The sequence below is a fragment of the Saccharomyces mikatae genome (assembly GCF_947241705.1).
Source record: "Saccharomyces mikatae IFO 1815 strain IFO1815 genome assembly, chromosome: 13".
Taxonomy (NCBI): domain Eukaryota; kingdom Fungi; phylum Ascomycota; class Saccharomycetes; order Saccharomycetales; family Saccharomycetaceae; genus Saccharomyces; species Saccharomyces mikatae.
This window is the reverse complement of record NC_079268.1, coordinates 254,373-269,228: the sequence shown is the minus strand read 5'-3', so window position 1 is coordinate 269,228 and position 14,856 is coordinate 254,373. Positions and strand designations below refer to the sequence as shown.

General features: G+C 36.5%; 7 protein-coding genes and 1 non-coding gene across 8 annotated transcripts; 5 read left to right on the top strand and 3 right to left on the bottom strand.

Annotated features, from left to right (window-relative positions):
* Window positions 1–299: 299 nt before the first annotated feature.
* GLO1 (lactoylglutathione lyase GLO1) lies at window positions 300–1,280 on the top strand (the record flags this gene model as incomplete). Its single annotated transcript, XM_056224706.1, has 1 exon — window positions 300–1,280. The coding sequence occupies one exon, from the start codon at window positions 300–302 to the stop codon at window positions 1,278–1,280; it is 981 nt and encodes a 326-aa protein (XP_056078597.1).
* Window positions 1,281–1,391: 111 nt separating this feature from the next.
* TRM12 (tRNA(Phe) (4-demethylwyosine(37)-C(7)) aminocarboxypropyltransferase) lies at window positions 1,392–2,780 on the bottom strand (the record flags this gene model as incomplete). The annotated part of the gene is made up of 1 exon (XM_056224705.1): window positions 1,392–2,780. One exon carries the CDS (start codon window positions 2,778–2,780, stop codon window positions 1,392–1,394), a length of 1,389 nt encoding a protein of 462 aa, XP_056078596.1.
* A 1,997-nt stretch (window positions 2,781–4,777) lies between these two features.
* SMKI13G1240 (uncharacterized protein) lies at window positions 4,778–5,368 on the bottom strand (the record flags this gene model as incomplete). Its single annotated transcript, XM_056224704.1, has 1 exon — window positions 4,778–5,368. One exon carries the CDS (start codon window positions 5,366–5,368, stop codon window positions 4,778–4,780), a length of 591 nt encoding a protein of 196 aa, XP_056078595.1.
* A 1,218-nt stretch (window positions 5,369–6,586) lies between these two features.
* Smki_13.trna5S lies at window positions 6,587–6,668 on the top strand. Its single transcript has one exon. It is a non-coding gene; the product is annotated as a tRNA-Ser (tRNA).
* A 747-nt stretch (window positions 6,669–7,415) lies between these two features.
* On the top strand, window positions 7,416–9,740 carry GIS4 (Gis4p; the record flags this gene model as incomplete). The annotated part of the gene is made up of 1 exon (XM_056224703.1): window positions 7,416–9,740. The coding sequence occupies one exon, from the start codon at window positions 7,416–7,418 to the stop codon at window positions 9,738–9,740; it is 2,325 nt and encodes a 774-aa protein (XP_056078594.1).
* Window positions 9,741–10,020: 280 nt separating this feature from the next.
* YAP1 (DNA-binding transcription factor YAP1) lies at window positions 10,021–11,940 on the bottom strand (the record flags this gene model as incomplete). The annotated part of the gene is made up of 1 exon (XM_056224702.1): window positions 10,021–11,940. One exon carries the CDS (start codon window positions 11,938–11,940, stop codon window positions 10,021–10,023), a length of 1,920 nt encoding a protein of 639 aa, XP_056078593.1.
* Window positions 11,941–12,782: 842 nt separating this feature from the next.
* ERG6 (sterol 24-C-methyltransferase) lies at window positions 12,783–13,934 on the top strand (the record flags this gene model as incomplete). The annotated part of the gene is made up of 1 exon (XM_056224701.1): window positions 12,783–13,934. One exon carries the CDS (start codon window positions 12,783–12,785, stop codon window positions 13,932–13,934), a length of 1,152 nt encoding a protein of 383 aa, XP_056078592.1.
* A 310-nt stretch (window positions 13,935–14,244) lies between these two features.
* Window positions 14,245–14,457, top strand: MRPL39 (mitochondrial 54S ribosomal protein bL33m; the record flags this gene model as incomplete). Its single annotated transcript, XM_056224700.1, has 1 exon — window positions 14,245–14,457. One exon carries the CDS (start codon window positions 14,245–14,247, stop codon window positions 14,455–14,457), a length of 213 nt encoding a protein of 70 aa, XP_056078591.1.
* Window positions 14,458–14,856: the final 399 nt, after the last annotated feature.

The window sequence follows — 14,856 nt, the reverse complement described above, 5'->3', positions numbered from 1 at the left end:
TATTTTTGACTACTTGTCCTTATCACTCTTCATATAGTAAGCACTGTACATATCATTTAGCAATACACAGTGAACAACAAGGGGCATTTTAGCCTGGATCCCTAGTGTTCAAAGGGGTCCTTAACCTGCAACAATGACTACTTGCTTCAATTCCGGTATTACATTCTCTCGTAATTGTTGATATCCCGTATTTCGACTTCCAGTAGCATTTATAAATGGGGAGACAAAAAACTCGGAAAAAGATTTATTGCATCTTAGAGACTTGCTACATTAAATACGCAACCAGCCATAAACCGACAATGTCTACTGGTGAGAATTACTTTCCAATCAAGATCGAAAAAGCCTTGAATGATCCAACCCTTTTGTTAAATCATACATGTTTGAGAGTCAAGGATCCAGCAAGGACCGTTGAGTTTTACACCAAGTACTTCGGTATGAAGTTATTAAGTAGAAAGGACTTCAAAGAAGCTAAATTTAGTTTATACTTCTTGAGTTTCCCAAAGGACGACATATCTAAAAACAAGGACGGAGAGCCTGATGTTTTCAGTGCACGTGGTATCTTAGAACTAACTCACAATTGGGGTACTGAGAAAGATTCGCACTTCAAGATCAACAATGGGAATGAAGAACCCTATCGTGGCTTTGGGCATATATGTTTTTCTGTATTTGATATCAATAAGACTTGCGAAGAATTAGAGTCTAAAGGTGTCGAGTTCAAGAAGAGACTTTCTGATGGAAGACAGAAGGACATTGCGTTCGCTTTGGACCCTGATGGATACTGGATTGAGTTGATCACGTATTCCAGAAAAGGCCAGGAATACCCAAAGAGCTCAGTTGGCAACAAGTTCAACCATACCATGATCCGTGTCAAGAACCCAACTCAATCCTTAGAATTCTACCAGAATGTGTTGGGCATGAAGTTGTTGAGAACAAGTGAGCACGAAAATGCCAAATTTACATTATACTTTCTAGGTTATGGCGTTCCAAAAACAGACAGTGTCTTCTCATGTGAAAGCGTCCTAGAATTAACTCACAACTGGGGAACGGAGGATGATTCAAACTTTCAGTACCATAACGGTAACTCGGAGCCCCAAGGTTATGGTCACATTTGCATAAGTTGTGATGATGCTGGTGCTCTTTGTAAAGAAATTGAAACCAAATATGGTGATAAAATCCAATGGTCTCCTAAATTCAACCATGGTAAAATGAAGAATATTGCCTTTTTAAAGGATCCTGACGGGTATTCTATCGAAGTTGTTCCACACGGTTTGGTTGTTTGAAAAAGTCGAAAACACAAGGAGTTAGAAAAATGTCCATTATTTTTCACAGTAATGGGCATTCATGTATATTTATGAAAATTTCGTTTAACTCGTTTTTTATTTATTTTTTTTTTACGTACTTACTATAACATCAACATCAAAGCATATGTGCCAAATATCTGGTGCAAACGTCTTTATACGTTCAAGCTTAGAATTAACAAACTTAAGTTTGATATCGGAGTGATTACTCGGCATGATTGACTTGTCAATAGTATCAAGTTCTACGATAACATCTTCTTCAAAACTTCCATCTTCGATTGCTTTTATGTGCACATTTTCGTGTATATGCATCGTCACTCTCTTCAGAGATTTTCCCTGTAAGCGGACCAATCTGATGGCTAACGGCCATCCTTGCCTGCTTGAAGGAAGAAGACCCAAATTAATATGTCTGATGCGTAATTGAAATTCTGGATTCTGAGTTAGAAATTCAGTAACCCTTTGAACGCACATTTCATTAGATTCTTGATACACGTAACAGTTCCCAGCTCTATCGAATCCATTCGCTTTCAAACCTCGTTTCAATCCTTCTACACTCCAAGGATTTAATTCGAATGCAAAAAGGGTCCTGGCACCCTTTGTTAAATAGCTAAAAGTGAAATAACCTATACCTGCATATAAGTCAACCACATCGTTGTTGCAAACATCTGGAAAAGTAGCCAGAATTCTTTTCTTCTCCTTAATATTTCCTCTACTAAACATAGTAAAAACTGGTGACCATATTTGTGTTACACCATTTTGTATAACCTTGCACCATATGCTTGAATTTAGTTGTTCTTGACTAGGATTTTCCCACAGTATATTGTCATCATCACTCAAAACACCTTCATCAATTAAGTTTCCATATAACGGTTGAATATTGAATGGCCTTCGCAATACATCTGTCTCTGTGATAGGATTGTTTACAGCCAAATGGGTTAGTAATCGATCTTTTGAGTAGTGGCTCCTATTTTCAATCTGATTTCCGGGAGATAGAAAACATAATAGCTCGTTGAAATACTCTTTCGGATCGACAAATTTCAGCTGAAATGCTTTCTGCCAGATTGGATGATTGAATGTTCTTACAGTAGAGTTATTAAACAGCACAACTGGCGGATATATCGTGTACTTTAAGGGTAAATGGTCTAATAAACGAGATAAAAATATCTCGTCAATAGTAGGTGCATGCTCTCTCAGAAAACCTTTTGTAAATTCCGTGATAGTATTGCATTGGTATTTTGAATGTCCTGCAAGGTTCTCAAGATCGATATCTCTATGAATCCGTGCCTTGATACCCGCTATACTGCTAATTTCGAGAGCCAATGGGTGATTGAGGTCCTTAATAGAAGATTTGACTACTTTCCCATCTTTAGCAGAATATATTGGTTTGATGAAAAGGCCATTGTTCTCCAACTTAACCTTTATAGCTTTCACCAATGTCGTATCGCTAACTACAAATTCTACCGGCATTATTCCCTTCTCCATCCATACTAAAGTATTTGTACACTACTTGAATCATTATTTTAAATTCCTACAATCCCAACTCATCTCACCTGAAAAAGTGGAAAAAAAAATTGCGAAGAAGCCAGGCTTCCGCAACTTTCTCACAAAAAACCAAATAAAATGCCCATCTTACTATCTGCATCCTTTTGATAGTTTATAGGTTTCTTTGAAATAATTTCAGGATTTCATTGTTCACAAAGGAATTATTATTAGTTTTACAAAATGAACTAAAAGTTCTCCTCAAGGATATATATGATAACGCACCAGTAGGACGATTCCAGCCAATAGACGATGCTCGGTTCTTAGTCCGACCAAAGCATCCACCTAACATGGATAATACGATAGTAACCCATGGTTGTAATTTTTGAGTTAGCCAGTACGGCCCGATTAGGATAAATTAATTTCCTTTCAAGTTATGTTACGTAGCGAACTTACTTATCCAAGTATTAGAGGAACTTTTGGTCTTAACTTAAACTTGCTCTTCTATTTCTATGTATCTAGTCTTGCATTATAATTTACTAGAATACTACTATATAAATATGTTGGTTGTTATTACTGCTCTGAATAGTATGTCTTCGTTTGCTTGAGGTGTGGTTTGCAATTACCCTTCTTAATTAGTTGTAAGCGTTTCATCCGCGACATAGTTGTGACTATCAACGTATGCTGTCCAGTTACAATTATGACATATTACTCCTCTCTCTGAAAAACTTTTTAGTACTTGCTTGAAGTTTTTTGATAACACTTGTTTTCTAGGCAGATGTAGTGTTTCGAAAATGTGTAGCGGTACCGCAGCGGTAATGCCGGGGTCCACCTCTGTCATTTGGCAATACAACGTCTGCTTATCACCGAAGTATCCAATAACCGTCGTAATTTCCGCTAGCATCTTTTATTAGTTCATCTTGCTACCGTGATTTCTCTATTATATGTTAGTCTTTTCTTCCTTTAAAGGGCTTAGCCATTCAACAATAGAACATGGTGAGTCCTCTTAACTGCTGGTTGGTCCACTTTGTACACGTTGTTGTGAAGATTTTTAATGACCTTGAAAGGGCCTAGGTATATTAGCCTGCAACATTCCTCAAAACTCAACATTGATAGCTTTTAGTTTCTTGATTAATTCGACCATCGAACTATACTTTGCGTCTAATTCATTGCTGATATCTAACTTGAGTCGATCAGGGATGAACTCTTGGTATACTTCTGAAGGCGAGTGTTTTGTTACATGATTCGTATATTATTTGTAGCAATATTCTAACATATGTAATGTCCTGTCCGAATCACGGAGATTGAGGTGACGGTATGATCTCAGTAGTCTGCGTAGGACCTGTATAACACGTTCAGATTGTCCATCTGTAGCTAGTGATTACTGTTTGAGATTGCTAGTTTAATACCCAGTCTCTTTGAAAACTTTTAATAAGTTGCGTTTACGAAACAAATGTCTCTGTCCAACATTATAACACTAGGAAATCCGTGGTAACGAAATAAATACTGAACAAGAGGTATATAACGTTTGAAGTGCCTATTGTTTTCTGGCAAGGGATAAAATATGCTCTTTTTTAAACCTTATCAACTACAGCATGGATCATATCCTTCCCTGAAAACGATTTGAGGATTCCTGTCAGGAAATCTAAGGTAATCAATCTCGTTTACCTGCTTTCCCAGAGGCTTAAGTACATCCCTCACCAAGTGAGATAATGGTGGAGTTTGATGTAATTGTTGGGATTCCATTTTTTATAAGGCAATAATATTAGGTATGTAGATATACTAGAAATTCTCCTCGGGGATATAGGAATCCATAAAAGGAAATCTGCAATTATACACAATTCTATAAACATTATTATCATCGTTTTGTATGTTGTCATTCATCATCATATTACATTATCAATCCTTGCGTTTCAGCTTCCACTAATTTAGATGACTATATCTCATCATTTGCGTCATCTTCTAACACCGTATATGATAATATACTAGTAACGTAAATACTAGTTAGTAGATGATAGTTGATTTATATCACGACACCAAGCGCCGTAGTAAGAAATAGTATTGCCAGTAACAGCCGCAGCAGCTAATACTGCTCCGTATATGGCACACGTAGTTACATTGTATTGCGTATTAGCACCACGTGTAAGATGGACTGCGTCCGTGAAAGCTGGCCCGCAAGCATTAGTCAATATTGCTGTTGCCGTAGAGGAAACACTGTGGAACGTTGTAATAAAACCCATAATAAAGGCATTCTTCCATGAGATCCCATGTCCTAGCAACAAATTACCGAAGTAGTGGACGCGTTCTGCCCCCACTGTCATATTTATAAATATTGAAGCATCGACTCGGGCAGTCAAATTATAATATAGTACAATTGTGAAAACAATGAACAGCATCTCAGCGTGTATCCACCACCTCTTGCGTTTAGTGGTTAGTATTCTAACGGACCGCTTGTCGTGGTCACCTTTCTCATCCAGCTGCTGTGTTGCTTTATCCTTTCTCTTTAAAGTATTGAAAATGTATACCGCTTCTGAATTTGTACCATATTCATCTTCAAGTGACTCTTCCGTCAATAAATCAATGTTGTCCATGGATGGATATTGGAGTCTCTTCACATGCGTCGTACTGTTTTAAAATCGGGTTCCCTCTGATCACCTTATCGCTAGTGTTGATCACAAAATACGATTGTGCAAAATTGTTGATAATTAGTTGTTTAGTAAGTTGTAATAATTAAGAATAAGTGGTTCCTTCTTAATCTATAAAAGATAGGCATATAAAACACACGCTGATTGGTTATATTAAATCCAATGGTTCAGACATATTTCAGAGCATAGATGATAAGATCTTAGCAATGGCTTATCTTCTTAAATAATAGGTTCTGATTAATCAATAGATCTTTATCTCATTACTGCGGTAAAATTGCCACTCCAATTTATACGAAGAACGTATAGTTGCAATAACTTAATCCAATTTATACGAATAGGTGTATAGTAGTAATCACTTATTCCAACAGTATAGTAGTAATCACTTATTCCATCAACTATACACCTATTCGTATAAATTGAAGTAGAAAAATTCTAATAATAGAATTTACTGCAGTAATGAGATAAAGATCTATTAATTGATCAGAACTTATTATTGTTGGAATAAGTGATTACCACTATACATTTATTCATATAAATTGTTGTAGTTGATGACGAACATTCTTTAACATGATACTAATGATGTTGAGTAAATTAATACTAACATTCTTATGGTGATACCAATTTAAATGGAGTAGGGAAATTCTAATTATAGAATTTCCTGCACTAATAAGATAAAGATCTATTAATTGTCCAGAACTTAGTATATAAGAAGATGAGTTAACACTAAATTCTTATCATCAACACTCTGATTTATGTCTGAACCTTTTGGTTTAATACACCCAATCAGCGTGTGTTTTATATACCTCTCTTATATAGATTAAGAAGGAACGACTATTCTTAATTATTACAACTTACTAAACTACTAATTATCAACAATTATATAAGAAGATGAGTTATCACCAAATTCTTATCATCGACACTCTGATTTATGTCTGAACCTTTTGGTTTAATATAACCAATCAGCGTGTGTTTTATATACCTCTCTTATATAGATTAAGAAGGAACGACTATTCTTAATTATTACAACTTACTAAACAACTAATTATCAACAATAGTAGTAATCACTTATTCCAACAGTTACTTCCCTAAGATAGTATATATTAAGATTGTCAGGATAATCACATATCAATTAAGCGGTTAACAAAACCAAACATCAGTTAATAAGGCAACTTGGCCGAGTGGTTAAGGCGAAAGATTAGAAATCTTTTGGGCTCTGCCCGCGCAGGTTCGAGTCCTGCAGTTGTCGTTTGTAACTTTTTTAAATCATCGCAGCATGTTTTAAGTTTTTTAGGCTCACCTTTACCGTGCGTGCATTTAGGACGGAAATGCGGCAATTTTGTTCTGTTCGTAGTCATTTTCGCCTTGAGATTTTTCGGATCGGCAAATGCATTTTTTTACCTCTGAAAGTATTGTTGTCAGTTTCTCGTTTGTTTATTTGCACTCTGAGAGTTCAAATCCAAACCATCCATAATTTTGTCAATATTACACAGCATCTTTTACGTAAATGGCATGTGGCGATTCGCTAACCGTTTCTCCTCACTGTTCCTAGCGCGGGGCTGAGGACATTACGTTATGTTCGTAGTCTGTATCATCGCTATCGCACTCCACCTGCTACGAAGCCGGTGCAGGTAGGGACCTCACTTGCATGTTAATTCGCTAAACCTATTTACTTTAAACCTTTGTATCAACTTTACATCCCTAAATATTGAATTCTTGTTCTTTTTTTTTCTTTTTTTATAACTTTTTTTCTTATTGTACTTTTTTCCATTGCAAACTAGATTGAAATCTCCAATTATTTACTTGACAGTACCAGTTTTAACCTCACTTACACAGCTGAGGGACGAGAAGGCCAAAAGAACAGTGGAAAATCAAGTGTAAAATACATTAAGAAACGTTTTGCAAGAATAGCCTTCATCAACCCTCACTCTCATCCTTCAACTGACCCAGGACGGTTTACGAAAAACCATCAAGAAAGCACAGCTACTTCAGTATAATGCAGAAATCAGTCAGAGTGGGCGACTATTTTGATAATGATGACAATGGTTTATGGTCGTGGTACCTAACAAACCTAAGATTAGGTGATTTCGAAGAACTCATAGGCAATCAATTAAAGTATACTCTATTGAAAAGATTTCTAAATAGTCATTTTTATGGTGATAACAGCATTTCTGTGAGATCTAACAAGAAAATTTTGTTAGTCTCCATCCCTGAGAATGTTCATGAAGATATTTCTATATTAGAAATCTTTCTTAAAGATTACTTCCACCTGGAAAAGTTAGAACACATTCAAATCTCCAAATTGACTCATTCACACTGTTACAACCATGAAAATCACTATTTGTTGACGGACAACCTCAATAACTTTCAAGATCCTACCTTCTTAGAATTTGCAAGTACAAGTTGGCAAGTTCAAAAAAATTCAAAGGCCTTAAATAACAATAATAGAAGTCTAATACACCCGCCCACAATATCTTCATCAAAGACTTCAAATGGGCAGCTAAAATCAAGCACTTCAGATGAACAATGGTCAAATATAAACACGCAGACTCCAACGGGTACACGAACTAATACGAATACGAGAACTATAACATCTCCAAATACAGCTGATATATGCCTCACATCAGCAAATAGACAAAGCAATAATTATGCTGTGCCTCAAGACAGTGAAAATCGAAATGATGGAGAGGATGCAGCGGATGATACTACAAGTTCCATAGTTTTAAACTTTTCTCACTCCCGAGCACTAGAGCCAAAGACCAGTAGACTGCCAAAAATCTTTCCACCATACACTAACGAAGAATACACACCATCACATTCTGAAATAGTATCAATAGATAGTTTTGCTGGAGAAGACGTATCATCAACTTATCCTGGACAAGATCTGAGTTTAACCACTGCAAGATGTGAAGATGACAACGATCAAGATGATGTTGAAGGTCATTATAACAGGACGTCAAACGATCTTAATGATAAAAGTACAAACCAAATAAGATTAAACATGGAAAGTTCTGTTAGCTGCACGAGTTGTAGTAGCAGTAGCAGTAGCAGTATTCGCTACAGTTTAAGTAGTACTAGCCGAGCTAGCCTGAAGCGTGAAAGTGCTGATCATACGAACGCCACATATGTCTCTGAGTTGTCAAGTATAACGAGTTCCATAGATAATTTAACTACTTCTACAACCCCAGAAGAGGAAGATCATTTAATTCATCACAATTATGATGCTCAAGGATATGCATCAAGAGAGGATGAAGTAGAGGAAGTTGATGATGATGCAGACCTCTCTTCTTCTGACTACTCAGTACTATCCATTCTACCCTCGATCTCAATCTGTGATTCACTGGGTTATTTTAGGCTAGTTTTGCAATCAATATTAATACAGGATCCAGACACTAAAGAAATTTTCACTGCAATTAGGCAATCAAACAATAGACCTACAATAGCGAGCGTTACAGATGATTGGCTGTTGTATGATTCAAATTTTTCAATGAATAATTTACAAATTCTAACACTTCAAGACTTACTAGATATCAAGAGGTCATTCCCCAAAATTTTATTCTATACAATGGTTATCGTGACAGAATCAGGTCAACAGATTGAAGAAGAACCTAAGAATCCTAATTATGGAACTAGAGAAGACATGTTGAAAGAACAACCTCTAAATTCCGATTTATTATTATCTCATGACCCAAAGCAATATTTTCCAAATGCATATAATAACGATTATGATGAGTATATTGATGACGAAGACGATGACGACGACGCTTCATTGTCCGAACAGTCGGGCCCACAAATGTATATACCTACTAGAATGGAATCTAATGTAACTACAGCACACCGTTCAATAAGGACCGTCAACAGTATTGGTGAGTGGGCGTTCAATAGACATAATTCCGTCACTAAGATTAATAAGAGTAATAGTAACGAATCGGACGATTCTGAGAATAATGATGATAGACTCTCATCGGATGAACCTTACCCAATGACACAAATATCCAACTTCAATACAAGTTCATCGAATTTCAGTCATTCATTGAAGAAAAAAAATACTTCCAAAGTTAACTCTAAAATTAACAACGAAAGTAACTCCAAGAGTGAGTTAAAAAAGATAAAGAACTCCATTAATGCTATGAGTGCGGTAGAAAGGTCCAAAAGTTTACCATTACCCACACTATTGAAGTCTCTGAGCAGCATAGACAATAATACCCATGGCACCAACAAGGATAGAAAACGTTGGAAGTTTCAGATGAATAGGTTCCGGAATCATAAAAACAGTGGTTCTGCAAGTATGGATAAATCTCAACGTTGTGTCATGATGTGAGAAATATTTTGCCACTATATATATAAACACCTATACATACTTGTATTATATTATAATTATCATCGGTTGTATTGCATTTTTTAGATGTTGCTTGCCAGGTAACAGAAAGAATTCATACACAGTCGAGACAAATTAAAAATATGGCTTATCTAAGTAAAAAAGCATGCAAGATAATCCCCCTTGCTTTCGACAAGATGACAAAGGAAGAAAAAACAACTTATTATAACATAATATTAAAAAGTTCTTCTGCTTACGCAGTCTGTTTTGAAAGGCTCCACTGTTAGTTCATATGCTTGTTTAAAGCTAATTGGACGTCTTCTGCATTTATAACGACCCCCCTTTCTGAACACTTTGCCTTTGCCATGAGTTCTGAACACAATCCATCGACATCAATATCTGAATATTTTGGATGTGTTGTTATTCTATCCCAAATCTCTGAACATCTTAGCAAAGAACCTTCTTTGGATGGAACAACATCATTATCATTACCATTACCGTTGTTATTGTCGATAGCCTCTTGCACATAGCTGTCCTTTCTTTGTGCACTTTCACTTTCATTTTTTAGTGTCGATTGTGGTTCTTCATTAATCAGCTGGTTTTTAATTAAACTTGATTCATCATCAGATGTATTATAAGCTTTTTTATTACCATCGTCATCATCATCGTCATCTTCTTCTAAAAATTCTTCAAATAAATTGTTTCCTTCCTTAGAAGAATCTCTGAAAAACATGTCATAATCAAACTTATTTTGAGACTGTGATTCTGAAATAGGCTGTAGTTGAATATTAGTTGAGTTCTCATCTGGAAAGGCCAGATTTGCATTGATGAAAGGTATATCATCTTTGCTGTTTTGCAGAAAATTTGAATTAGCACTAGCAGCAACGTTATTAATAGTATTAGTAGGCCCCGGGCAAAAAAAATTGGTAACTTGATCCATATCAAATGGTGACTCTGATATGAACGGAAGTACATCATCGTTGTTAGTACTATTTTTGTTACTCCCGTTCTTGTTACCAGTGCTACTAGTATTATCGTTATTCACATCGTGATGATTGGCAGCGACACCGAAACCAAGTTGGCCAAAACTGGAAAACGAAGTGTCGATGGAAGTGTCATTACCAATAACATTAGCAGGGGTGTTGACTGTAATGTTGGAATGTGATTCCCAAGTATTTGTTAAAGAGGGAGAATTTGCACTCAGTATAGAAGATGACGCGAATACTTCTTTATCCAGGGTAGAGACGGGTTTCTTAGGAATTGGACATTGCCTCGTTCCACAGACTTGGTTCATCTTCGAGCAAAATTCTGAAACTTGTTCATCAAACTGATTCTCAAAATTAAAGTCGTTAGAAAACAAATTACTATCCACGTTCTTGGTTTCACGTTTACAGCCGTCATCACCTGATACAAACTTGTTTGTATATATCACATTATCGAGCCAATCCATTGAGGAGGAGGAGTTTGGCGTATTATTAAGAACATCGTTACTATTTGAAAGTGAATCCAAAGTAGCAGAAGAAGAGTCGGTAGTATTACTCGATTTCTTTTGTTTCTGCGCTATAGGTATGGAGACCGAATGGTTTGGATCATTTGGTGAAGGCAGTTGCCTTTCTTTATTTTTATTTTCATCACTGTCATTATCAAGCGGATACTGAAACGTGAAATTCATCTTTTGTTTCACATTTTCTTGTATTTCGTCATTTGGTGTAATAATTGGCCTACTATTGTTGTGATTAGCTTTGATACTTGAAGAGTGTAAATTAGGATCTCGTTTTGCTAAATATTCAAGAACTTTCGAGTCATTCCTTGTCTCTGGCCTATATTTTTTTAGTTCGTTCACCAGCGTGACCAACTGATCTCTCAAAAAAGTAGCCTCTACTTCATTTTGTTGCTGAATACTCTCCAAACTCTGCACCTTCTTCTCCAATTCCTTCATCTTCCTCTCCTTACGTTCCCTGAAGGCTCTTTGGGCAGCCCTATTTTGAGCGGTCCTTTTTTGCTTAGTTTCGGGATCCAAATCTTGCTTTTTGCTGGTTTTCGTACCCTTCCTCTTTGGTTGTTCGTTGTCATCGTTATCACGTGTACCGTTGCTTGTATGCTCATTTTCGATCTCTTCGTGATGGGGTTTGGAATCATCAAACTCTGCTAACGAACCTGAAGAAACGAGATCCAGCGACCTCTTTGCAGTAGAAACACTCATTATTCAACAAACAAATTTTCTTAACTACTGCTTCTTGGGTGGCAAATACTTCCCTTAAATGAACTAAAAACTGCTCCTTTTCACGTGCAAGTCAATAAGGCCTCAGGAAACAAACCTAAAAACCAATCCTATATATTTCCTAGAGTCGCTGTGTTCAACCAATATACAGAAGAATACTGTTTACATATGTCTTCAGAATCATACTCATACATTAGTTGCCACCCACTTGCTCTTCATCGGAGGATTTATTGTTCCCCATGACAAAGGAGCGGCCTTGGCGGGCCTTAAAGATTACCCACATTTTGTAAGCGTAGGGCTGCCATAATAAAATGATAGGTCTTGTTACTAATTTCAAGAGAAGGTTATAGGTTTAATTAAAATAGGATAAGGGCTAGAACCAAGCCCCGATCTCGTATAAGGCACTCGTTCCCACACTCTTTTTTCAATTTTGGGCGTCGTTTACTGCCGTTTCCGATAAATACAACAACAGAAGTCCTCGAGAGGTGAGAGCAAGAGAGAGGCAACTAGTGTATTATCCACTGGCAGTGTGCTTCATTTCCTCTTCACGCTAAACTCCATTTTTATCGCCTTACGAAGGATGCATGTTATGCGAAGATTGATGAGGAATCTCCAATACTTGCTCCCGATAACTTCGTCGCTCCTTTTTATATAGTTCGAGTGTTTTTTCTATCCCTTTGTTGCTCTCTCGTTCTCTTTTCTCTTTGTAATTTATAAGCCGTAATTTTTCACTAGGAATTTTCCTTTATCTGCTTTTCTTCTGACTTGAATTTTAGGTAATCAAAAGAATAGTAAGAGTATAAATATTATAATAATAGCATAAGATGAGTAAAACAGAATTGAGGAAAAGACAGGCTCAGTTCACTAGGGAATTACATGGTGATGACATCGGCAAAAAGACAGGGTTGAGCGCCTTGATGTCAAAGAACAACTCCGCTCAAAAGGAAGCTGTTCAGAAGTATTTGAGAAATTGGGATGGTAAGACTGATAAAGATGCCGAAGAACGTCGTCTTGAGGACTACAATGAAGCTACGCATTCTTATTACAACGTCGTTACAGATTTTTACGAGTATGGTTGGGGCTCTTCTTTCCATTTTAGCAGATTTTATAAAGGAGAAAGTTTTGCTGCCTCGATAGCAAGACATGAGCATTACCTAGCTTACAAAGCCGGCATTCAAAAGGACGATTTGGTTCTTGATGTTGGTTGTGGTGTTGGGGGCCCAGCAAGGGAGATTGCAAGATTTACCGGCTGTAACGTCATCGGTCTAAATAATAACGATTATCAAATTGCAAAAGCCAAGTATTACGCTAAGAAATACAACTTAAGTGACCAAATGGATTTTGTTAAAGGTGACTTTATGCATATGGATTTCGAAGAAAACACTTTCGACAAGGTTTACGCCATTGAAGCCACATGTCACGCTCCAAAATTAGAAGGTGTATACAGCGAAATTTACAAGGTCTTAAAACCAGGTGGTACATTTGCTGTTTACGAATGGGTAATGACTGATAAATACGACGAAAATAATCCTGAACATAGGAAGATCGCTTACGAAATTGAACTAGGTGATGGTATCCCCAAGATGTTCCATGTCGACGTGGCTAGAAAAGCCTTGAAGAACTGTGGTTTCGAAGTCCTTGTTAGTGAAGATTTGGCAGATAATGATGATGAAATTCCTTGGTATTATCCATTGACCGGTGAATGGAAGTATGTTCAAAATCTAGCTAATTTAGCCACATTCTTCAGAACTTCTTACTTGGGTAGACAATTTACTACAGCAATGGTTACTGTCATGGAAAAATTAGGTCTAGCTCCAGAAGGTTCCAAAGAAGTTACTGCTGCTCTAGAAAATGCTGCAGTTGGTTTAGTTGCTGGTGGTAGATCCAAGTTATTCACTCCAATGATGCTGTTCGTTGCTAAGAAGCCGGAAGAGCCAGAAACCTCCTCGAGCACTTCTAAGGAGGAGACTCAATAGATTGACTAGACATAACAAGATTCAGTAAAATGCACCATATATACGTTTTTTATATATGCAAATAGAATGGCACGTTTATCGCTACAGTTTTCTCCATTTGTGGACTGTCCAGTAATTTTTCTACCCCACAACATAATTTACATGTAATAACTTCGAGCTAGGCTTTTTCTTTCTCATCTTTCCGTGGCGAGCGACTTGCGATATGCTATCAAATGAAAAAACAGCACTGTCCAGTACAGAAATGTGCTACCCCTTCAGTTAGAGATTACAAGAATATAGTATAGTAACTGATTCGTATTCATGAGCTGAAATGGTAAAAGTCAAGTCCAAGAACAGTGTCATAAAATTATTATCTACAGCAGCGAGCGGTTATTCTCGTTACATTTCGATAAAGAAAGGTGCACCTTTAGTTACCCAAGTTAGATACGATCCTGTGGTTAAACGTCATGTGCTCTTCAAAGAAGCTAAGAAAAGAAAGGTAGCAGAAAGGAAACCATTAGATTTCTTGCGAACAGCCAAGTGAAAAAAAATGAATACGTATGAGCTCTAACAGGCAAAGAACCATCTCATGTACAGATATTGTGCATTTCTTTCATACATCCTGTAAATAAGTATATAGATAAATACGTACTTTTTTATATACGATTTAAACTAAAAGAATATCGTCAGTGAAATAGAGGTTATTAAAAAATACATTACAATAATCAACTTGCTCCTAATACAGTTGATATTTCATTCAGATATGCAAAGACAGATATGTATACATACATACATATACTTAAAAGTTAGAATCAGGGAAAACTTACGACATACAAATGCAAACATAAATGAAAACAAAAATAGAGATCCAGTATGTCATCGAAACACTGAAATCTTTATTACTATTCCTATTAATACGATAATACTAAAGTCTTTTTTTTTT